At 34.5% G+C, this 25,595-nt stretch overlaps 2 protein-coding genes across 4 annotated transcripts; one reads left to right on the top strand and one right to left on the bottom strand.

Annotated features, from left to right (window-relative positions):
* The first annotated feature begins 168 nt into the window (after window positions 1-168).
* Window positions 169-3,992, top strand: LOC114522413 (sprT-like domain-containing protein Spartan). The gene is made up of 6 exons (XM_028543085.1): window positions 169-422; window positions 506-614; window positions 700-744; window positions 2,280-2,354; window positions 2,492-2,515; window positions 2,862-3,992. Exons 1-6 carry the CDS (start codon window positions 415-417, stop codon window positions 2,877-2,879), a joined length of 279 nt encoding a protein of 92 aa, XP_028398886.1. The 5' UTR covers window positions 169-414; the 3' UTR covers window positions 2,880-3,992.
* An 8,717-nt stretch (window positions 3,993-12,709) lies between these two features.
* On the bottom strand, window positions 12,710-25,125 carry LOC114522213 (phosphofurin acidic cluster sorting protein 1-like). Of its 3 annotated transcripts, XM_028542845.1 has the most exons (26): window positions 25,030-25,125; window positions 24,577-24,815; window positions 19,688-19,775; window positions 19,375-19,464; window positions 19,124-19,249; window positions 18,766-18,863; window positions 18,573-18,622; window positions 18,407-18,501; window positions 18,264-18,311; window positions 18,089-18,154; window positions 17,561-17,721; window positions 17,418-17,472; window positions 17,253-17,327; window positions 16,768-16,965; window positions 16,466-16,576; window positions 15,992-16,098; window positions 15,697-15,848; window positions 15,457-15,567; window positions 15,251-15,347; window positions 15,125-15,164; window positions 15,008-15,035; window positions 14,760-14,901; window positions 14,335-14,428; window positions 14,021-14,132; window positions 13,694-13,831; window positions 12,710-13,506 (listed from the first exon to the last, which is right to left on the bottom strand). In XM_028542845.1, the coding sequence occupies exons 2-26, from the start codon at window positions 24,792-24,794 to the stop codon at window positions 13,388-13,390; spliced, it is 2,619 nt and encodes an 872-aa protein (XP_028398646.1). In that variant the 5' UTR covers window positions 24,795-24,815; window positions 25,030-25,125; the 3' UTR covers window positions 12,710-13,387. The 3 variants fall into 3 exon arrangements, with proteins under 3 accessions (XP_028398646.1, XP_028398647.1, XP_028398648.1); XM_028542846.1 differs by lacking the exon at window positions 25,030-25,125 and having other exon boundaries at window positions 24,577-24,935; XM_028542847.1 differs by lacking the exons at window positions 24,577-24,815; window positions 25,030-25,125 and adding an exon at window positions 20,818-22,038.
* Window positions 25,126-25,595: the final 470 nt, after the last annotated feature.

Consider the following 25,595-nt stretch of genomic DNA (forward strand, 5'->3'; position numbering starts at 1 on the left):
GACTGGCGGTCTACATTCTCCCCCATGTCGTTGGGATAAGGTTTAAAGATTAGGGTAGAATTAGGATCAATTAGGGTAGGATTTGGGTCATGAGATTAGGTTAGAATTAGGATTGGATTTAGAAAAGCTGGGGGGGGGAGAATAGTGAGTTCTATATTTTGAGCTCACTGGGCCGGGGGGGTTTATTCGATCCAACATGGCCGACGAAGATTTAGCATTAGCATTGTCACTTCAAGACGAATTTTTAAGAAATGATGGTGAAATATCAACAGCAACAACTAGTGTAAAAAGAAAATTAGAGCCATCGTCCATCGTGGACGATTGCTGGGAAACGATAGAGAGCTATTTCTACAGTATAACGACACGTATTTTCAAGGGAAGCTTTCATGTTGTGAAGTAAAGTGGGCCCCGCGAATGACTTTGTAAGTGAAAATACGAGGTTAAATTATTTGCTGTGGCAAAAAGTGAAGCAATTAACGCCGTAACATTTGATCTTATTTCTTAGATGCGGCGGAGTTTGTTGTTATGAAGGCCGTGGGGGGTTGTGCTCCATCAAACTTAGCATGCCCCTATTGAAACTACGACCCAGGAAAGATCTCGTTCAAACGTTACTTGTAAGTTTTCAAGACTACTTTATTTGGTGTTCTCGTATCTCATTGACAACTTCATTTAATTTTGATATTTGTTTACATTCTGCAGCATGAAATGATACATGCATATCTCTTCGTTACAAACAACAACAAGGTAAACAAATTGTATCTGGTGATAATTCCCTTTTACTTAGCTAGATCTGATAACAGGATGTAAAATACATCTGAAAGCTAAAATATTCATCATAAACTGGCCATCACCCTGAGACCAGGGTGGAATCCATGTAGAAAATCCCGGATATATCCGGCGTGGAATTGTATCGTCGTCAGCCTATTGGCGTGACTTTGCCCTTTGTTATAGTATTCGCACATGAGCGCCTCAGTAAGTCGGTGTGAAATTTGGGCAAAGCCTATGTTAGCGCAATACAAAAATTTAAAAAAATATTAATATAGCCAGCATGCAGCCAAGTGTTAAAGAGTTAATCAACCTAATATAATAAAAACAGTTCACCACTATCGGCATTGAGATACTTTTCTGTAAATCGTTTATTTGCTGAATTTGAAATACGCATTTTCAATCATTCGATTATGAATGAGAATGCTGTAATGTGATTGGTTTAAAATAATTCGATCTCATTGTGAGTGACGCGGGCCAAGGCACATGGCCTTCACGCATTACAGTGGCATTAATTGTGATTGTGGCAAGATTGCAAGAAAGGTTATGAGGTAGGGCACTTAATTTGCATCTAGTTTTACATTATTTCCGTTGAGAAAATATCATAAAGTTTTGACACAAATAAAAGCGATATAAAATTTATTATTTCACAACGTTTGCAAAGGAATTTAAAAGAAAGTGCCAAAAGCCACACATTAAGATAAATCTTTTAAATTCCTTTGCAATTAATGCACATAGAAACAATGTAGTAATTTTTAATAATTTTTAATTTCTATAACAATCCGAACATGATTAGTTAATGAGCTGTGAACGATTGAATATATTGATGCTTCACTAATGTATTTTTATCACTTGAAAATGGTGCGAGATACAGCATCGAAACATTGTGAAATAATAAATTTTATATCGCTTTTATTTGTGTCAAAACTTTATTCAAAGAGCTTACTGTTTAAACACGAGAAAATATCAGTTTTGTAAATGATCTCTAATGAAAATGATCTTTAACACATTCTCTGATTCTCAAGTATTTGTGATAAGGATTAAATTATTCAAATATGAAATAGATCTTATTTTAATATGTTCTTTTGTTAAATTGTCATTATTTTATATAACAGGTACTGTACATGATGTATTTTTTTCTATACTGTATGTTTTTGCACATGTACCTCACCAAGTTAAGTAGTATTTCCATCGGCACAAACAGCGGCAAAGAAAAATAATTAACAAACGACCTTGGCGTGTCATTGTTAATGATATGGCGTATAACCAACATGGGAGTAACATGAATTCCACCCTGGCCCTGAGAATGGGACAGTGAGGGTACTAATTTTGCCCTCAATTTATATTACCCTGTTTAATTTTTAACTGTTACCATCTAAAGATCCATAAATTGCCTGCTTAATGCAACATAAAAACATGTAATATCTATTTCACTTTTATGACTATATATGACTACTTATGTTTCTGAATAGTTAAAAAATTAGCAATAGACTTACTTGATTCTGTTACTACAGGACCATAATGCTCATGGACCAGAATTTCATAAGCATATGTATAGAATTAACAAACAGAGTGGCGCCAACATTACGGTAACTATCTTTTATTAAGGCATGCTGTTTCATAGGTTGATATAAGACACTAGAAGATAGTTGAAGCTGTTACCTTCCACTGCAAGATTACTGTAAAATGCAATGCAGTGTCTAACTTTTTCTGAATTTTTTTTTAGGTTTACCACAATTTTCATGATGAGGTTAGATTACCATTTTGCTTGCCTTTCATTTCTTAGTTAAGAATGAAAACTGTCGTTCATTTTATACAATTCATTTTACACAGTTTATTTCACACCTTTGATTCTACACCATCGATTATACCTGATCAGATTACATCGTTCATTTTACACTATCAATTAAACACAACTGCTTTGACATTGCTTCTATGTCTCTATGCCATTCATTTGACACCATTTATTTGACACCATTGATTTCACCGCATTAGATTAACATAATTTTACCCCATTGACATCACCCTATTAGTTTTACACTGTTTATTTTACACAATTGAAATTACACCATTATTGAGTTACTTTCTCTCTGCAGGTTAACATCTACCGATAGCATTGGTGGCGCTGTGATGGGCTCTGTCAGAATCGGCCACCATACTACGGTATGGTGCGTCGAGCGATGAACAGAGCACCATCACAGCATGACTCATGGTGGTCCGACCACCAGCGAACATGTGGTGGGACATACCACAAGGTCCGTGAGCCAGAGGACTATGGAAAGAAAAAACCGAAAACAAAAAAGAAGATTGTAAAAAGAAAATTAATGGAGATTCGCAAACAAAAGGGATGCCAAAAATTTATGATCTCTGGAAGAAGGCTGGTTGGTGGTGGAGAAAGTGGAATAAGTATTGGAGAAACATCCTCATCGATGAAGGGAGATATTAATCAGGCAACGAGCAGCACAACAGGAGTAAACAAGCTTTGGAGAGTCGAAAATGAAGATGAATCAAGCAGCGGCAAAGAGAATGATGTCCAAAAAATAAATAACACTTTTAAACCTTTCACTGGAAAAGTCTCAAAGTGACAGCTCAGCAAGCTCCAGCAAGTCAAGAACTACCTTTGGTGCTCCTAAGCAAAGAAATAAGATCACTGAAAATACTCCTATCCTGCCGAGTACCAATCAATCCAAAGCCATTTCTTTTGATATTAATGAAAATGATTTTGTACAGGACATAAACCTTGCCACAGACGAAAGTTCAGAGACTGTGCTTCCTACTGGTTTGCAATTTTCAAACAAGGATGCAAAATCAATCAACTTTGGGAGTTCTACTGGAACTGTTAGCAAAATTGAAAGACAAAAAAAACATTCGGGAAGCCAGATAACAATTGTCGATTCCTTCAAAAAAGTTGGGGAAAAGAAAGTGCCTGTGGTTGTAATTGCAGAGACGCCACCAAACACAACAACAAAAACGTTTGTACAATGTCCTGTCTGTCTTGACAAAGTTGAACAAAACAAGATAAATACACACTTAGACACTTGTTTGTAGCCATAGCAAAATTCACAAATTGCAAATTACCATAATTAACAAGTTAACAGTGGCGTAGCCAGCCTGGCGACTGTTAGTTAGAATTTATTATATTTATTATTATTTTAATATAATATTATAATTATTTTTAATTTCAATATAGAGAGAAGATATCTTAATAATTGTATATAGCACTAATATAGAGATAATACATAATATAGAGAGAGATACTGTGTCTTATAATCTTAATAAATGTATATAATAGCACTTCTTCTCAAACCTATTTTGTTGTAAATTTTGATTAGTCAAATTTAATAAGAATTATTATTATTTTAATTATTATTATTCAATTTTAGTTATTATAATTATTCATGTTATATTATCTGTTACATTAAACAATATAACCATGCTTTGGTTATGATATCAAATATTTTGATATGGATAACCACGCTGTTTTAATGGTCAAATGCTTGTCCTATGTAAAGTTGCAAGCGTGTTTCATGCTCATATACAAACATTAAACAGTATAACAATGTTTTGGTTATGATATCAAATATTTTGATATGGATAACCACGCTGTTTTAATGGTCAAATGCTTGTCCTATGTAAAGTTGCAAGCATGTTTCGTGCTCATATACAAACATTAAACAATATACCATGCTTTGGTTATGATATCAAATATTTTGATATAGATAACGACGCTGTTTAAATGGTCAAGCATGTTTCTGTTTTTAGAGCATATTTGGTTGCTTTTTGGAACATTGAAAAAGTCGTCAATTTTGACCAAAATGGTGAGCGATACCCCTTACCCATTTTGGTCAATTTTGACGACTTTTTCAACTGTTCAAAAACTGTCTTAAAATGCTAAAAATTGCTTCATAAGACTAACATCTTTCATTTTAGAGCATATTTGGTTAGTTTTTGGAACATTGAAAACGTCGTCAAAATTCACCAAATCGTAGGGGGTAAGCCTTACCAAAATTTACCAAAATGGTAAGGCGTAAGCCTTGCCATTTTGTTAAAATTGACGACTTTTTCAATGTTCCATAAACTAACCAAATGTGCTCTAAAATGAAAGATATTAGTCTTAGGAAGCCATTTTTAGCATTTTAAAACAGTTTTTGAACAGTTCAAAAAGTCGTCAAAATTCGTCAAAATTGACCAAAATGGTAAGGGGTAAGCCTTACCATTTTGTTTTGTTTTTTGGAACATTGAAAAAACCATCATTTTTCTTTTGGCAAATTGCAATTTTGTTTTTAACATTTGTGGTACGAATACATAAAATACTATAAGTTCTTTGATATGATCAGGAAATATATTTAATTACTCACTTGTCACTTGTATTTGCGTTGGAGCAGGTTAATATTTACACAGGTTACAGTTTAGATCGGAGTATAATTGCGTAGTTCAAAATAGGTTTAAAAAAGACAAAAGAAACACTAATTAATTCTATGTGTGACGAGGAAGGCAAACGAGCGAAGAACCATAGAAAAGCTTTAGTGAAAAAGAAAAGATAACGAAGTAAGTATATGACATATTCTTAACAAACCTTAAACTTAAAGATGTTGAAATTTATAATAACGTAATTTCGAGATTTACGAAAATGTTCACATTGCAATAACGAAGTCTTCTCTAAGAGCGTCCAAACCCCAAAACTTCATCTTTTATTTGATTTTCTTTTTAACGTTATCTCACATAAATTATTATTATGACATGCCTCCTTTAAAAATTTGTGAATCAAGATGAGAATGAACTTAGTGAATCTGTAATTGCTGCTATATGTTTTGGCTAAAATATAAAAAAAACTGTTGTATGTCTCCAAAACAAAGGAGCTTATATTTATGATACCAAAAAGTACAGGATTGTTTGACATCAGAAATACAAAGAATTCGGCACACAGCGACAATTCACCTTTTAAAACGAAACCAAAAAACTAGAAGCAAAAAAACAAATTGTGCTTCAAAACAAAACTAGAATGCACTGCTTTTAAAATGTTGAAATATAGGAAAGGACAACTTTTTTCTAGGCGTTTAGTGATTCGTTTATAGTAACATCGCTCACGATGATGTTCGGAGTTGATCGGCATGTTGTCGTACATTATCATACCACGTGATCTGCTATGATCACATGGTAATTATCGCCTATAAAACTAATCTCAACGTTAAAAAAAAATTTCTTTAGATTGGTGGCGATCGAAGGTGGACAGCAAGATCGAAGCTCAGCAAGATTGAAGATTGTTCGAGGAAGAAGGAGTTCGCCGTTGACTAAAAGGTGGGTTCCGGCGATTATATGCGTAATCTGCGGTTGCTTTGTCCGACCCCAGTAGGGGGACCGTTTGCCTAGAGCGTTTTGGTCCCCCGCACGCTGCTAGTTGACTAGTTCCCACTTGTAGGCCTTTACACTAATCTACGGGAAGGCCGTAGGCCTTCCTTAAGGAGTACAGTGTAGCTGAGCCGAACCCTTTTTTTTTGTTGTATATAGGTTTATCTGAACAGCTAGTTGTCAAGATGAAGGTGACTCGCCCGGCCAAATTCAAAATGGCGATGCCAAAGAAAACCATCCACGTGGACCGTTCGCGGACCTTTCTGAGCAAGATTGTTGTGCTGTCTGGTCAAAGTTAAGTATTTTACTTTGATGTTTGTGTGCCTTCTGTTAATTGTTGGCCAGAAATAACAAAAAGCCGTATACAATATGAAATATTCTGCGTACAAGATTATCTAAAGTTTCCAGCTTAATTCTGGCTGCAATGATGATAATTTTTTCCTGAAAATTTATGTCATGAGCAATTTCCGCGCCCATAGACTGAAGCAGAACTGAACATTTTGTCATTAACGTTTATCTCAACCGCCAGTTATCAAGACGAACGTCAAAAGAACAGTTGAAATAGAAAATAGAAATCAGTTCAAGACTCGCCCGGCCGCCGAATTCAAAATGGCGATCCCATCCACGTGGACCGTTCGCGGACCTTTCTGAGCTAGATTGTTGTACTGTCTAGTCAAAGTTAAGTATTTTACTTTGATGTTTGTGTGCCTTCTGTTAATTGTTGGCCAGAAATAACAAAAAGCCATATACAATATGAAATATTCTGCGTACAAGGTTATCTAAAGTTTCGAACTTAATTCTGGCTGCAATGATGATAATTTTTTCCTGAAAATTTATGTCATGAGCAATTTCCGCACCCATAGACTGAAGCAGAACTGAACATTTTGTCATTAACGTTTATCTCAACCGCCAGTTATCAAGACGAACGTCAAGAGAACAGTTGAAATAGAAAATAGAAATCAGTTCAAGACTCGCCCGGCCGCCGAATTCAAAATGGCGATCCCATCCACGTGGACCGTTCGCGGACCTTTCTGAGCAAAATTGTTGTGCTGTCTGGTCAAAGTTAAGTATTTTACTTTACTGTTTATGCGCCTTTTGCTAAAACTAGACAATAATTAAGATAGTTGAAAATGCAATTTTATATTAATAATGTCTTCTTATATTCAAGATTTTTCTTGGTCAAGAGTGCAACATCAGCTGTGGATATGAACTTTACTGTCAGATGAACATTGGAAGTGACAAGATTTCTGCACTGAGGTAATTCGATTGTTCCTTCAAAAGTTATATCAGCCTTGCAGCTGAAATTCTTGTAGTGACTTTGTAATACATATCAACTGCCGGGTATATTTTTTGTTATTTAGTATAAGGGGGAATTTGCTGCAACTAGGATCTTTTTTTGGAAAATCGTCAGGCAGTCACAAATTTTGTTAAGATTAATAAGTTAACATTGCTTCTATGCTCACTATGTGTCACCAGTAATAAATTCCTGTGGTGGTCTTTAAATAAATATAGCAACCATAGTTATATGTGGAGGGATGAAGTATAACCATAGAATACCTGACCAAAAACTAGACAATAATTAAGATAGTTGAAAATGGAATTTTATATTAATCATGTCTTTTTATTTATATATCTATATTCAAGATTTTCCTTGGTCAAGAGTGCAACATGAGCTGTGGATATGAACTTTACTGTCAGATGAACATTGGAAATGACAAGATTTCTGCGCAAAGGTAATTCGATTGTTCCTTCAAAAGTTATATTAGCCTTGCAGCTGGAATTCTTGTAGTGACCTTGTAATACATATCAACTGCCCGGGTATATATTTTGTTATTTAGTATAAGGGAGAATTTGCTGCAACTAGGATCTTTTTTTGGAAAATCGTCAGGCAGTCACAAATTTTGTTAAGATTACTAAGTTAACATTACTTCTATGCTCACTATGTGTCACCAGTAATAAATTCCTGGGGTGGTCTTTAAATAAATATAGCAACCATAGTTATATGTAGAGGGATGAAGTATAACCATAGAATACCTGACCAAAAACTAGACAATAGTTAAGATAGTTGAAAATGGAATTTTATATTAATCATGTCTTATTTATATATCTATATTTAAGATTTTTCTTGGTCAAGAGTGCAACATGAGCTGTGGATATGAACTTTACTGTCAGATGAACATTGGAAGTGACAAGATTTCTTCACAGAGGTAATTTGATTTTGTCATGGATGGTCAGCATTTGATTTTAAAAAGCCACTACATTGTTGAGATGACAACTATAAAATTGAAATGTGCTTCTATGGTCACCATGTGTGAAACCAATGATGAAACTTAATGCTATAACAGCTGAACCAGTCTGGCTGATTACTAAAATTCCTGTGGTGGTCTTACAATAAATATCCACGAAAAAGTGGGAGAACTTGGGAGAAATTTTCTGATTTCCCTGTGATTTATATTCTGTAGTACTCAGAAGGGTGATACCCAGTTTTTCTGTGTTCAAATTAAATAGTGACATATGTCTGGGTTGACTATATGCATGTGACACATTCTTTTTATTGAAAATGGCAAAAATATAATTGGCATAAAACAGATGACTAAAGTAAGATAATGAGTAATATCTTTTAATAATGATGTCAGGTTGAAAATACAAACTTTGCTGCCACTTTTTGCCTAAAAGGATTGATGAAATGCTTTTTCTCTTTAGAATGAATGAAGTTTAAGAAAGTTGAAAGGCACCCCTGAAGAACCTGAATTATTTTAGCCCTATCCTAGATTCATTAATTAATATATTTTAGTGTGTGATAACATGTGTGAAATGTGATCAATTATGTGACAATTTTCAAAACTTGGATTTATAAAGAGAAATTTTTCTTTGTAAAGTTTAAGAAGTAAACCTTTTTTGTCTGGTGGTGTTAGTGTTTTGATTTTGCATGTTTTTCCGTGTGCTTTCACAATTGAAAAGATTTTGGCAGTTGCTTCTAAATGTTTTTTGAAAAGTTTAAGAAGAAACTTGATTTTTGTCTTGTGTTTGTTGTTTCGATTTTGCATGTTTTCCGTGTGCTTTCACAATTGAAAAGATTTTGACAGTTGCTTTGGCTTTTTCTTATACTTCTTTTCTCTTTAATTTCTTCTTAGTATTAGTTTTTTTTCTAAATATATTTTCTCTTATTTTTTTGATGAATTTTCTCTTATTTTTAGTGTTGAAGAAAGTTGAAAGGCACCCAGATTCATTAATTCATATATTTTGGTGTGAAGTGTGATGAATTATATGACAATTTTCAAAACTTGGATTTATAAAGATAACTTTTTTCTTTGTAAAGTTTAAGAAGTAAACCTTTTTCATCTGGTGGTGTTAGTGTTTTTATTTTGCAAGTTCTTCTGTGTGACTTGACAATTCTAAATTAAACCTCTTAGTTTTTTATAGTATTTTTTCTTAGTTAAAAAAAAACCTGTTAGTATTATCTTCTATTTATCTAGTTTTTTTTTCTCTCTAGTTTTTTTTTCTAGTTTTTACTTCTATTTCTCTAGCTTTTTTTTCTATTTTTCTACTTAGTTTTTTTTTCTCTAGTTTTTTTTTCTCTCTAGTTTTTTTACCCTAGTTTTTACTTCTATTTCTCTAGTTTTTTTTTCAATTTTTCTACTTAGTTTTTTTTCTCTAGCTTTTTTTTCTCTTTTACTTAGTTTCTTTTCTCTAGTTTTTTTTTTCTCTCTAGTTTTTTTACTTCTATTTCTCTAGTTTTTTTTCTACTTAGTTTTTTTTCTCTAGTTTTTTTTTCTCTCTAGTTTTTTTTATTCTAGTTTTTACTTCTATTTCTTTAGTTTTTTTTAACTTTTTTCTTTGTAAAGTTTAAGAAATAAACCTTTTTCGTCTGATGGTGTTAGTGTTTTTATTTTGCAAGTTCTTCTGTGTGACTTGACGATTCTAAATTAAACCTCTTAGTATTTTTTAGTATTTTTTCTAAGTTAAACCTGTTAGTATTTACTTCCATTTCTCTAGTTTTTTTTCTCTAGTTTTTTCTTCTATTTCTCTATTTTTTCTTCTATTTCTCTAGTTTTTTTTCTATTTTCTCTTGTCTTTTATTTCCTCTATTTCTCTAGTTTTTTTCCTATTTTTCTAGTTAGTTTTCTTTTCTCTAGTTTTTTCTTCTATTTCTCTAGTTTTTTTTCTATTTTTCTAGTTAGTTTTTTCTCTAGTTTTTTTTCTAGTTTTTTTCTCTAGTTTTTTCTTAATGTTCTTCTCTAAGTATTTTCTAAATGTTTTTTGAAAAGTTTACTTGATTTTTGTCTTGTGGTCTCTAGTTTATGTTCTATTTTTCTTCTATTTTTCCAGTTTTTTTTCTTTAGTTTTTCTAGTTAGTTTTTTTCTCTAGTTTTTCTAGTTAGTTTTTTTCTCTAGTTTTTCTAGTTAGTTTTTTCTCTAGTTTTTTCTTCTATTTCTCTAGTTTTTTTTCTATCTTTCGACTTAGTTTTTTTCTCTAGTTTTTTCTTAATGTTTTTCTCTAAGTATTTTCTAAATGTTTTTTGAAAAGTTTAAGAAGAAACTTGATTTTTGTCTTGTGGTCTCTAGTTTAGTTTTTTTCTCTAGTTTTTTCTTCTATTTCTCTAGTTTATTTTCTATTTTTTTTTCCTATTTAGAAAAATAGAAAAAAAACTAGAGAAATAGAAGAAAAAACTACAAAATCGAAACAAGTACTATGTCTTGGGCTACCTGTGTCAAGCGAGACACAGGTAGCCCAAGACAAAATACATCTTTGTAAAAAAAAAAATCTTAGAGAATTTCAAAAAAGTGAAAAAAATTAAATTTTTTCACTCTCGAGAAAATCACCCTGTCAAATTTTCGTGAAAAAAAATTAAGGTAAGTAAACATGAGTTTTTTAAAAGCGGGAAATTGTTAATTTTTTTCCGTCTGACTTTCTTCATTTTCAGGCTTTTTAGAAGACACATGTTTTTAAAACTTTTTTTTCTTGTGCTTTTCTTTCAATTTTCAGGTACTTTTGAAGGGGATAATTTTTTTTTGGTTGTTATATATCAAATTTTTTTCAATTTACGGTCTTTTGCAAAGGCAGAGAAGTCTTTTAACTGTTTTAAACATTCCAAATCACACCGAAATTTTTCAGGCTGATTTTGCTGCATTGCCAGGAGTTGAAACGTTAGTCCTCGAATTGAGACACGAACGTCTTAACCATTAGACCACCGCATCATTTGTCGAAAGCTATTGTTCTTTATTTGACCTAATCTTTTTCGATGAAGTTTAAATTAAAGAATAATTTCGGTGGGAAAAATCGAACCTTTCCCATGCAGGATTCGAACCTGGGTTTGCAACCTGGTAGTCCGTAGCCTTAACAACTGGGCCACAGCATCACGTATCAAAAACTCTTGTTCTTTATTTAGTTAATCCTATTTGCAGAATTATAAACTAAATAGCGATTTAGTGTTTTGAAAGATATTAGTCTACTGAAGCCATTTTTCGCATTTTAAGACAGTTGGAACAGTTGGAAAAGTCGTCAAAATTGACCAAAATGGTAAGGGGTAAGCCTTACCATTTTGGTGAATTTTGACGACTTTTTCAATGTTCCAAATATGCTCTAAAATGAAAGATCTTAGTGTTAGGAAGCCATTTTTAGCATTTTAAGACAGTTTTTGAACAATTGAAAAAGTCGTCAAAATTGACCAAAATGGTAAGGGGTAAGCCTTACCATTTTGGTCAATTTTGACGACTTTTTCAATGTTCCAAAAATCAACCAAATATGCTCTAAAAAGAAAGATATTAGTGTTACGAAGCAATTTTTAGCATTTTAAGACAATTTTTGAGCAATTGAAAAAGTCGTCAAAATTGATCAAAACGGTAAGGGGTAAGGCTTACCAATTTGGTCAAAATTGACGACTTTTTCAATGTTCCAAAAAGCAACCAAATATGCTCTAAAATGAAATATATTAGTGTTAGGAAGCAATTTTTAGCATTTTAAAACAGTTTTTGAACAGTTGAAAAAGTCGTCAAAATTGATCAAAACGGTAAGGGGTAAGGCTTACCATTTTGGTCAAAACTGACGACTTTTTCAATGTTCCAAAAATCAACCAAATATGCTCTAAAAAGAAAGATATTAGTGTTACGAAGCAATTTTTAGCATTTTAAGACAATTTTTGAACAGTTGAAAAAGTCGTCAAAATTGATCAAAACGGTAAGGGGTAAGGCTTACCATTTTGGTCAAAATTGACGACTTTTTCAATGTTCCAAAAAGCAACCAAATATGCTCTAAAATGAAATATATTATTGTTAGGAAGCAATTTTTAGCATTTTAAAACAGTTTTTGAACAGTTGAAAAAGTCGTCAAAATTGATCAAAACGGTAAGGGGTAAGGCTTACCATTTTGGTCAAAATTGACGACTTTTTCAATGTTCCAAAAAGTAACCAAATATGCTGTAAAATGAAAGATATTAGTGTTAGGAAGCAATTTTTAGCATTTTAAAACAGTTTTTTTACAGAATTACGGCTGGCAACACTTCTCTGCAAGCTAAAGATATTACAACTTTAATATTTTACTATATATAGAATTTCTCTCACATTATAAACTAATTTTTAATATATACATGTACACTGTTTCATGATAACCATCAATTTTAAAATATTCGGACCAATAGACCTTTTGCATTATACAACTTTATAGAGACTACTTTTTGATCTATTAAGTTGTCATTATAGAGACTGCATGATTGCATTTCCTTGCATAGATGTCAACATGTTATAATGCATGATTTTCTGTATTGCGTTATTAATCATACATTATACTAGATTTACAAATTGGCGAAAGAACGCTCGCATTTAAATTCTCAGGCAAATACAAGTGTTCTCTTTTAAAGAAAATTTCATCGGTCGCTAAACAAAAATCACTCACACGTACACACTAAGTACAGTACAGGAGCCGGTTGTATGAAAGGCGCCGGATAGCGCTATCCACCAGACAGTGGTTTTTTCAATCGCTTTAAAATCGCCGGATAACTTTGAGTATAACTTTGGTTAAATCTTAGTATTCCTAAATTGAGTAACCTATTTAACAATATATTGCTCTTCAAGCATTTTTAGAACGGTTGCAAAAATCACTATCCGGCGGATAGCGCCATCCGACTCTCATACAACCAGTAATCAAGTAATCAAGTTGATTACTACAAACGATCATGCAGATGCGCCATTTTGAATAGGCGACACATTACCGTTTTGGGGACGAACAGCGCTGATTTGTACCAAATTTCCATAATTTTTAAGATTCCTTTAATTCCTAGAAACACGTCTCTACAGGACCAATCAAACCAATTGGAAAAGTCTTAACATGTCTTGACCATTGAGGTGATAGACTGAAGAATTTAACACCGTCCCAGGAAACACCATCGATAACAACTGAAGAGATTGAAAAAATCTTTCAGAGGAAGATAATAACTTAATCCTCAGAGAGCAGGTTTCGTCAAGTGTTAAGACCTGGATCCTTTGAGATTTGGGGTGCTTCATATAATATGACCACTCCAGAAAATATATTAGTATCATATACAGGTCAGTGATCATTAGATCCAATCAAAATAACATTTACCATTTAGTGAATCACTCTGACTTTTTGACGTGCAGACAAGTTTGGTAACGTTGGCAACGATTGGACCTTTTGCGTCAGAATCTCGTTCTTTTGACTTTTTACCTCTCATCATCGCCTCGAAAGCAGACTTCGCATGAACTGAAGAAGAGAAAACAAAATGATTGAAAAAGATTATTCGTCGAAGGACATTTCTCGCTTCCACCTACTCTAAAACTAGAAATTCTTTTCCATTTTTATTGTTGTCATTTGAGAGAGACTCTCTTCATTCCAGAGGCAATCCTTCCAATAACATAAATGGCAGAATAATAAACTTGGTTGTGAGATTACCTTTTCTTATATTCTGTTCTTTAGTCGTGGCAATCATTTGCAACGTCCCTGGTTCCTCGATGTTATGATGCCTACTCACTACCAATGATTTGAATGCTGTCTTTAACGTTGTCTAAAGAAACGAAATTTACCGTTTCTGTAAAAGATGACACTGACCAAGAACTATCTCAAAGCTTTAATTTATCAATTACATAGCATCTCTTTCACGTGAGACTATTCATTGAGGCCAGGTTTTGAGTTTCGAAATTGAGTATATTTTGTACAGAGTTTGTAGTTGGGAGAATTAAATTATGAAAATCTTTCTTTTTATTTACCTTACTGCCTTCTTTCTTTCCTCCAGCGGTCCAGTAGTCCACCTGTAGATCCATAACTTCATTACATGACGTTGAACTCTGAGGATTGCTTTCTCTGTAAGACAAAAATACATTCTCAAAAAAAATAAATTCATCGAATAAAGAGGGTAAATCGATTATGATTTAGGCACTTCACTCGCTGCTGGTAAATTCTAGATGTTTAAAGGGTCTTAATTTCGAGTGGAATAATTATACACACTACAAATTCAAGCCAGGAACAGTTGATGGAAAAATGAGTCAACTTTAGGTCCTCCGGCAGGAATCGAACCTACGCTTTTGCGATGCCGGTGCAATGAATGCTCTTGCCACTGAGCAATGTGCATATGATGGTAATGCCGGGAATGGGCGAGGGTAGAGTCTAAACTCAATTGCAAATTTCAACTTACTTGTTCGTAGTTGATCCAAGTTTGGATTCATTAGGAGGACTAGCGCTGGAGATGTTCATGTTCTGACTAGAGTCTTTGTGATTGGAGATTTGTAATGTGCTCGGCGATGTAGTGTTACCATTGACAATATCTTCAGTTTCACCTTTGAAAGAACAACACAGTTATACTTTATATATAAGCATAGCATATTTATACATATTGCTATATCTTAATAACAGTCACAGCATCTGTTAGAGCAGTTAGCCTACCTAATTCAGCACAACCAATGCGTACCATCTAAAATACAAAGAATTATTTGAGATTAGGTCGAGAAAAAGGAATAAATAAGGCAAAAGAAATGGATGAAAATTGATGAAAATACTCACCCCAACAAATGGTATGAATCGTGAAGAATCCTCGTCAAATCTACGAAAATATTTGTGAATGTATTCGTGAGTAAACGTTTAGACATGATTTAGATGCTAACGATAATTTAGAGAATGGATTCTTACCCGTGTCTATTAACAAGGGCCTCTGCAATCGGCAAATGGTGTGTCACATTCGCTCCTTTGACGTACGTGTTGATGCGTTGATTTACCGTCTCAAAATCTACACAACACATCGAGGAAGAACGTTGCAAATGAGCTACAAACTAACACATGTACAAGCTGACAACACAAGCTGTGTTTGCACTAGGGTAGAAGTCAGGGTTACAAACCTGCATTTGAATCAGGTTTTTCAAAGATGTCCCTCCATATGCTGTCCATAAACAAGGAACTGTACGCAGAATCGACGTGTGAAATGTATTTACCAACAGAATGATTGCTATCTGAAAAAGGAATATCGTTCTACCAAATTCAGGGTGCACACTCTATCCATCCTTGGCGAAGGACGGTTTATTTCAACTACAGTTCGCGAAAACAAAGTCGACAACGTGTTAAACGAAAAAAAAACTTACCAAGCGGAATAACAAGAAATCTTATATAACTTTGCCACATTGGTTTGGACGAAAATTGTTCAACGAAAGGTCTTAAAACAACTCCGATGTAACCTTCTGTTCCAGCGATAGCAATTTTCAAACAAGGAGGTGATATTGAATGATTATGACAGCTAAAAATACAAGAATATTCTTCAGTTAACCGTGTTCTGTGGAATACTACCTTAGGATACTACCTTCACTATTTCACACGAAAACATGAAAACACTTCAATTGCGAAAATATTGCTATAATTTTGTTCGACTAGGATACTTACTATTTTTGATATTTGATAAGAATTGCAGCGATTACATCTTGAACTTCGCTGTCACAATTCGTACAAATAATTCTCGATTGTTTTTCTTTCAATTTTAGTGCCAAAAGCTAAATAAAAACGTAGTCAGAGGTTTCAGGTATACCTCCAGGTATAATCACCTCATGCAAAGTGTTTAAGAAATCACTTAAAACTTACCTTTTTAAACAATTTTAACATAGAAGTAATGTATAGACCTACTCTACTCTTATCTTAGATTTGTAATTTATATTGTATATTCGAGTTGTAAGATTTCTTATTGAACATAATGTGTTAAGCGCTACCGCATGATCTGTCATTGTAAATAGGGCTATATAAGTGTTAAATTACTATTATCATATTATTATTTCACAGTCCGTGCATGGGAAGCTTTTCTACGAGGTGATAATATTGAAAATATTGTTTATCTCAAACGTACAACACAAAGTCATTCTCTACCTGGCCTTGCCACTCCGAGGTACTGACCATCAAAATACTGGGAGGTAATCGATCGTCATCCGGGGGGAAACAGGACGACAGCTGTTCCGAAACTGTGATCTTCGGTACGTCCTATAGTAGATGCAAAAGAAAGAAAAATGGATTTTTTTTCTCTAATGTTGCAGACTTCCGTAACAGTGTCGGGGAAATCAGCGCGACCAGATTGTTTATATGCCTGGGGCCGGTTGTGCCAAAGGCGTTTAGCTTAAACGGTCCCGATTAAGATAAAAACGCGGATAAGCGGTTACAAACTTAAATCTCACCTGTATTTCTAGATCGCTTTTCCTTCTCTCCAGCTTCGCTTTGTTTTTGTTTTTCACTTCTTTGACCGACAAACTTCGTCGTGTTTTACTGCTGTTGTCCTTCAACTTCCGCAATTGATTGTGGGCGAGAGGTGTGTCCGAGTGCGCGGCGGGTGAGTCCGAGTGGCGCTCGGAATCCGAGTGCGGTGATGACACTTCCTGTAATACAAGATGTTCAACGTGATGCGACTCTCCAAGAAGGACAGGAAAGCCTTGAAAGGTTTTGGTCTGACGTACAGAGGGGAGTGGGGTCAGAAAAACTAGAGGCTGGCCCATAAAGTTTCAGGTGTGAGCGAGGGGCGAGGCATCAGAAATTGAACTTATGTCATAGAGAGTCTCGTGGTCTTTGTTTAAGCGTGAATGCAGGTTAAAGGAGTATATATAACTGGACGTCATGTTTGATCTGCTTCATGGTTTAACAGGTTTTAAACAACTCAAGAGTTCACCTGTGTTGGATGTTCGGCCTCTGTCGACTCTTCACTGTCAAATCTTGTCATTTTCTTCACTCCTTGTCCAGATTTCTGTGGAAGAAAAATGAAATTGTTATATTCCAAGGTATTTAAAAGGATAATCAAAAAATGAATAAAACTGTCAGACGAATCATATCATACCGACTTCTTCTCGACGTACATGCTGTCAACAGATGCTGCCCGGTCAAAGTACGGCCTAGAAAACAACACAGATGTAAATTTGGTCATAAACGCCTCAATACCCAATACAGTTCATAGTTTTCGATCATGTACATCTCATATACCTCAGTTTTGGCTTATCTTGTGATTTAATACTGGCATTATCACCAAGTTCCACGTCGCTATCCGCATCACTGTCAAATATCTCCAAGTCTTCAGGGTAGATGACATCATCAGCCATACTATCACCACCTTCGGCTTCACGAGGACTACCCTCACCAAACACCTGAAACAATCATTGCACAACCCACCATATACCTCAATGAAATTATCATCCCGCTCAACTTAGAAATGGCTCAGTATAATGATACAACATTCTTTCTATTTCCTATTTCCTATTTCCATATATTCACTGAAATTTTTTTTACGAAATCCATAATATGATCATTTGCTATACCCATACTATATTCATAGTATGAAAATTGAAATTAGTATCGATATTATAAATTTCATACGATTTCCAACTGGAATCCGTACTATTTCCGTAATATGGATTTTGAAAAATTTCCAGTGATTCTTGATTATCATGCATTGCTTCATAATTCAATGCTCTGTTTCATTCCAATTGTTTTCTTCCTGATTTCTCAACAAACCTCTTCCTCAGGGACTCTGAACTTCTTAAGAAGTGCAATAAACTTCTTCTTAAACTTTATTTGATTCTGAATCGTGATAAACAGAGACAACGTTCGTCAATATTAAACACCGACCCAGCATTTCAAGCAAGCAAAGACAAGCAGGCTTTTTCACAATGTATCTGTTTGTGCTCACCGGCCTAAACTTAGCTTTTCTTCCCTTTGTTGAAGGACCTAAGATATCCTAAATGAAAAAAAAACGGATTGATCAACAACATCTCAATCGGTAATTCCATTATTTTCGCAAGTCTGTTTGTCTATATGTCTGTTTCCAAATACCTGAACTGGTTCCATTTCTCCAGCGCTGTCAGAACCATCTGAACTGTAGGATTCATCTTCTTCGTCACTTGAGTTATCTTCTAATGCTCGATCATCTACGATATAGAGAATTTCAACATGCCTGTCAAAAGTATGGTAATTTTCATTGGCACGGAGGGGAACCTACCAGAATTTCGCTCAGGTAATTCACGATCCAAATCATTTTCGACCGGTTGACTGAAAAAAAGGAAGAAAATTGACATTTTTAAAATTTAGTAGAAATGGGGAAAAAGAGGCCATTCTTTTATGACTTCGTCTTCGATGAGATGATTAGAAAGATCTATTGAAAGAGGTGCAAAATTTCCTCCGTTTTCTTTTACCTTATGAGGTTAGTCATGGTCACAGTCGCTAGTATTGTTGAATCTCCTTTCATGTGCATATGGAGGGGCCGTTTAGCACTGACAGGATACTGCAGGATCTGAAAACAACAACAGTGCAGAACTAAATGCGCAACCAAGCGATGTTTAAAGGTGAATTCGGATAAGAATGAATGTTTAAAGAAGATTTGGATAAGATTTTCCAGACACACAACCCGTGAGAGCGATTGATCTGCTGGATTCGGGGTTCATATTAGATGATCTTCGCTTCAAATTTTTGAAAACAATGTAATCATAATTCACACAAGTTAAATTGTGGCTGTTTGTATTAACGAGAACTTCAGAGTGGTCATGTTTATACCTCGGATAAGTTGACAAGGCCAACAGCTAAAGTCTTGAAACCCAAAATGGCTCTCGTCTTGTAGCGTTTTCTTCTTTGAATCATAATCTGAACGTTGTTTCGACTTCGCTTCAAGAAATGTGGATACTGTAAGAGAAAGGGAAGTGTCCTCGTTTTTACATCAATCAGATCTACCGAAGTTGATAAATGTTGGTTTACGTATTTCAAGGATAGTAATTTCATCCAGTCTATTATCAGTTCAGTGCTCTTACCTGCAGGGAGAAAGACAGGTCTAGGTCAGTATCGATTAATCCTGATGGCGGAAGATTGATTTCATTTGACCGAAGAACTCTTCGTGACCCCTGGAAAAGAGTGAAAATAAATAGACTAAACAAGATGCATCACTAGTAGGACTTAGAACAGACATCCTGCCTCTATTTGGAGCTACACCAGGCAACTCAGACTTATGCCGAACACATTCTGGAAGAAATCATAACGTACTGAACTAGAACGCAACTAGAGCATATTTTAGAAGTAATGTGAACTATAAGTAATCACTAAGTTTTACAGTTTTGTTTGTCCCACCTGCATCGACACTGAAATAACGACATCGTTTAGATTTGTCTCCATCTTCTTCATAATTTGAAGGCGAGTTAACTTGACTGAAAACAACCTAGAACAAACATAGGAGTGAATACACTGGGACTAGAAACTGACTGAGAGAATAAAATCTGATCAAATCTCTACATGCACTCGCTCTATGGAGGGGGCCGCCCCCTATGGAACCAGTGCAGGCCGAAGACGGAGGCAACTTTGATACCTCACTACACACCCTCGTAAAATGACCTAACCCTATTTAGTCATCATTTTTTGAGTCCGACAAACAATATATTCAAATATTCTACTCCGTGTGAGAATAAGAATCCATCACGACTACCCTGTCTGCGCATGCTCGTCGACTGCGCGCCCTAAAATTCCACTAAACTAATAACAACTGAAGGACAATATCAAATATTTTCCCACTGTCTGTCTGACGAAGTTTTACTTTGGAAGTAAGTTATTATAATAACGTTTTTAAAAAGAAATGGCGTAAGTGTTAGATTTTTCGGAAGATATTTTCCATTGACGACTTAGGCGTTCGTATACTTATCCCGTCCTGGGTATTACAAACGACTGTATCGATCGCTCGATTTGTACCGATAATGTTCCTCCCAGCGGCCCATGTACACGACGAAGCTTGCTGACAGTTTTGTGTTCATGTTTTTGTCACAAGCGCTTCGGACATTGCGATTGCCTATCTGTGATGACCGATCAAGTCTGTTCAACACTATCTCAAATTTTTCTATTACAGATTACATCAAGAAATTGCAAAAAAATTTCCTCTTTAAATGTTGGTGTTATGAGCTTCTTGTTGGGCTTCGCCCACACGGCCTAGCCAGGGGGTAAACGAACATCCGTAAGAGTTATTGCAAAGAGAAGCTATATTAGAAAATGAACTGTTGTTTTGGCCAAGGGAAGAAAGTCCTCGTCCGCATATACTGCATTACCGCAAGGGGCCAACATGCATGGGCTGCCGCCCGATCTCACGATAGCCATAAGGTCCACTTTACAACATATGTAAACAACGGTTCTATTTGAAATGACAAAGATTGTAAATTAAATAGTTCTAAAATACATAAGTCCGCCGCTTCGGTTCAAATCATAACTGTGTTTACCTGCATTGGATATTGTACTCTCCTTTTGAAGAATATGACTGTGAATGACGCTTATAATTGATCGCCATGGTCTGCTCATAAAATGTTTTTTACATCAATAAAGCCATATCGCATACGAATATATGCATTAGGAATCGTAGTCAGGCATCATCCACTGATCTTGTGCGGTGAAACTGACTATAGACTACCGCATTTTGCGTGTTTCAAAAGAGTTGCAACAATGCAGAATGATTTGTTTTGGTTGGAAAATTCCCACAAAATGATGTTCCAGAAGTGAATGGAAGATAATCTATGCAGAAGGTCAATAGATGAACACCTGCCTCATCAACGGATTCTCTCGAAAATCGGCTGCCTTGATTGAACATAGGAGAGGAACTTTCCAAAATGATTGAAAAATGTTAATTTCAGTATGCTTAGACCTAAATAATGCATTTTTACACGTCTTTAGAGCAAAAGTGATTGGTGTACTAAAGAAATGAAGGCGAATAACCCGCGGCCATCAAGCGAGTTGCCAACAATTTTACATTCCAGTAATGCAGTAAAGAATAAACTGCAATTAAACGAGATTTGCATCAACGTGAATAGTGAAAAATTGAGAATAATTTATGATCATGGGGGATATATTTGAAATTGATTAAAATATATTTTATCACGACGCGTGTGTCTGAAGTTAAGCCGGACGATAGGCTTACTGTTCCAAAAATAGCGAGTCTTGAGATGAAGGATTGTGTCAAAAGAAAACGTTGAAGATGTGACAAGATTAGGACATAAATTAATTATAACATTTAAATTATTCTTTAGGAAGAACAAATGCGTTTTTTTGAAAGAATAATGTCATAAACCACAATTAAATACAAAAACATAAGCGCCATATCGTCGTGAGGTGTATTGTCTTGCCTGCATGTGAATATGACTATAAATATGATCCAGTGATCGATGTATTTTGATCGAAGGACCGTTAAGTCGTTATTTTGCCCGCCCTACGCCACTATGATGCCTCGAAATTGATGTGAGAACTTTTGCCAATATCAACAAAGCAAAACATAATCTGAAAACAGCATCTCAAATCACACAATATCGGTTAAAAAACGATATCGACGTCATTAATTGCAAAATCATCGTGAGACTAATTGCAATGTGCTCACAAACTTTATTTGTCAGGATAATGATTTTCAGCAAAAAAAATATAGCAACATCACGAGCTCTTATTTGTGTATATATATTCTAGATTTTAGAGTGTCTATATTTCATTTTACTGTTTAGATAGTTTTGTTTGGAAATTTTTGAATTGCCCACTTTCATTGATCCAGATTATTAATTAAGTCAGGCTTCTTTGAACGAAGTTCAGATTTACTCCCATCACAACTGTCGAGGGTACATGAGCCAATCAAGTCAAATATGTCTATCAGATTAACCAATCACGCTTGGAGATGGTAGGTGAAAGTTAGCAAAGTGGTGGTAGTCAAATCTGAACTTCCCTATGGTTTCCCTAGTTCAGGATTCGTCTAATCCAGTAACATATTGAGATCAGTGATATTGGCTTAGGCTAGTATTAAGGTCACCTCTTGCAAACTCTTACTGGCATGTAATGTGCAAATGGATGAATTTTTTTATGTTCATAATTGGTGATTTAATTTACAAAGTGCAAGTGAATAAACTAAATATTTGTTTGTATACGGTCAAAAGAAAAATACTCTCCCCAGTGGTTCTAGCCTTCTTAGGAATGACTGAGTAGTTAGGCTGATAAGAGAAACGATTTTCCTATTAAATACAGAATTTTCTAGAGATGAAAAGTTAACTATTTATGTTTACAACGTTAAGAAGTTAGAACATGGTGATCTTCAAGGGCATTTCTTGAATTGCATTTGTGTATGACTTTTTGAGGACAAGATTAACAAATGATAAACAATTAGTTGCTGATAGTCTATTAATTAATTGACAAAATTGTCTGGCAATAGTCAGAGTAATAGATTTCTAAATAAACATACATGCATTTATAACATTGCTGCTAACAGGTTAAAGTGGACAATACAATAAAGTACTAGATAAAATAGCGATGTATGGCACATTTTCTGTGACAAACGACACATGCAAGTGATTACATGCAGTCTCAACTAATTCATCCTTAATAACTCCCTGATACTTAAAGATTAATTAGGTGAGGGATATTTCAGTTAGCAGTAATCATGGCCTATTATGTCATTTACAAAAAAGACCACAAATCTAATTAAATAATGCTTGTGGTAAACAGGCGAAAATTAAGCAAGAAATGTTTCTAGAATGTTTTAGGTATATTCCTAATTGGATAAGCTTTAAAATCACGCAACATATTAATATTGAAAAAATATTATATTGTTCACAAGAGACAATACTTATCATAATTTAATGTGCAAATGTAAATATTGAATGAGATTGTTAAAGATGTAAACATCTTACAACTTGCAACAATTAAGCTTGTTCACCACCTGGTATTCATTAAGGTGCATATTTTATTGTCAATAAAGACATCTCAGAGAATGCACTCATATAAAGAACACTTCATCCACACAATTGCATACACATGTTGAATTTGTTGGATTTTTTTAATATTGACAATGTTCAAAAAATACAATTAAAATGCTGTAAGGCTTTGTCCTAACACAATTGGGCTCAGCAGTTTACATGTTTGCTTTGTAAGGCCCAAGATAGATGGAAAAGTTACTCAACACTTAGCTAACAGCATGAATCTGTTATCTAACCACCCTCATGTGGTTCTTGTAGACCAACCCATTAAATGACGATGTTTTGAAATAAATAATATTTTAATCTGTTTATTGCTAGACATAAAAACATTTAATCATTCCTATTAGTTGGCAATGAACCCAGACATTTTAAATGAGTTAATCTCAAGTTTCTAAATATTTCACCAACTTAATAATGTCAGTCCATACTTCAATTAGCTACCAGGCTAATGTCTAATGAGAGTTTGGAAATCCGATTTGCATAAGATTTAATAACTTTCCTGGCAATCTTTGAGTTTTTAAATTATATTTATTATGTTCAAACTACCTCTATACAGATTTTGCATTTCGGTATACTCAATTCTAAGGCAAATTGCCAAATTCGCAGATCATGTGCAACATAAGCGGTGATAATTAATCTGCCCCATTTGAAAACCCATTTTTAACAACTGACCTCATTATCAGTTTGGAAATATGTCATTTCACTTCATATATCTATGCTTATGTTTTTCTAAAGCCGTCTATTTTCAGCCACTTTGATATTTCACGATAAGACTGTTAATAATATCTTATATCGTTGAGGATAACAAGATGTGTGAACACATTAATGGTGAACGTGCTCTATATTGTGATTAGAAATCTTTCTTTAACATACGGTAATTGTCTAAGCAATGAGCACGCTGCCCAAAGCAGATGTGAACATTTTATATTATTTAAAAGCCAGTTTTTTACCAGCGTATTCACATTAAAAGCAAAACTGAGTAAGCACACCAATGTAATATTTCATTTTCGAGTTTCGACAATACATCGGATACCGAATACAAACAACAAAGTTGAAAAATGTACAAACGCACATTTTTGCTACCTTGCCATTTTTAAATGCTTAAAACAGCTTTTATTTTCATTTATCAAGGCGAAACTAATGTAATCAATAACTTTGTTCATATTTCAAAGACCTGTATAAAGATCATAATGTCATACAACCACATTGGCACATTCAAAACAGTCTTTTAAACCACATTTAGTAATGAACACTCACCGCGGAACACAGCTTGATGAACCGCTTTCAACTTCCCAAGAAGCGAACAGTTTCATTGATAAAGGTCTTGAGGGCGTCATTCCCGTGCTTTGGCCACCGTCCTGGCGGATTTTGTAGTTTATCTCGGCCATTTCCCATCCAATATCAAAACTATGATCAGAACTGTCAGTGCTCAGCCTTTCATTGTTGTCTTGTCTACCGTCGCTTGAAGAACTCATTTCCGGTCGGGTTGTTTAACTCTGGTTAATAACAATAATTATTACCTCAGTCAATCTGTCAATTTTTTGTCATATTAACAACGCAGTCATATCTCAAATTGAAACAAAATCCAACATAAAACGCGTTGCGAGGAATCAATGAATAAATTTCCAAAATTTGAACCTTCCGTTTTGATTTCTAGATAATGTAACAGGCCCGTATAGAATAAAGTCTCTATATTCAATATGGACGTACCAGACTCGAAAACGATGAACTTTAATCAAGTATTTTTTCAGGCAATTTGCTTCGTAAACATTGCTAGCTTTATTTTCGAAAACAACCAGTTTAAATAAGCTATAGGTGTGGCTAACAGGTGCCAGCATCGGGCAGGGCTGGGCAGAAACAACTTAGCAAAAGGAAACGTACTTCCTTGGCAAAAGTGGCATTTTTTTCCTCTCTGTCATAACTATAAATGACATGACGGAAACAATCAATGATCTTTAATAGCTCTAATAATGAAATAATCGATATCAATGGACTTTAATATAACGGTAAATGGGAATTAAATTAAAAATACAGTACATATCAGTCACGAGGTCTGAATATACAATATTGCGCAATTTAATGAATAGTTAATATTGGATAACGTGGATAACGGGCGGTGCAACCAGTGTTGCCAAGTTCGGGATTTTATCCCGAGATCTCGGGATTTTTTGAAGCATTTGGGATTTTTTTGGGATTTATTTCTCAAATAGTAATCTCGGGATTTTTTTAGGGATTTTTGGGAAAGGGAAGTTTGGAATTTGGGAAAAGATGTTTTC

The sequence above is a fragment of the Dendronephthya gigantea genome, unplaced genomic scaffold, assembly GCF_004324835.1.
Source record: "Dendronephthya gigantea isolate DGI-Jeju-01 unplaced genomic scaffold, DenGig_1.0 000022F, whole genome shotgun sequence".
Classification (NCBI taxonomy): Eukaryota; Metazoa; Cnidaria; class Anthozoa; order Malacalcyonacea; family Nephtheidae; genus Dendronephthya; species Dendronephthya gigantea.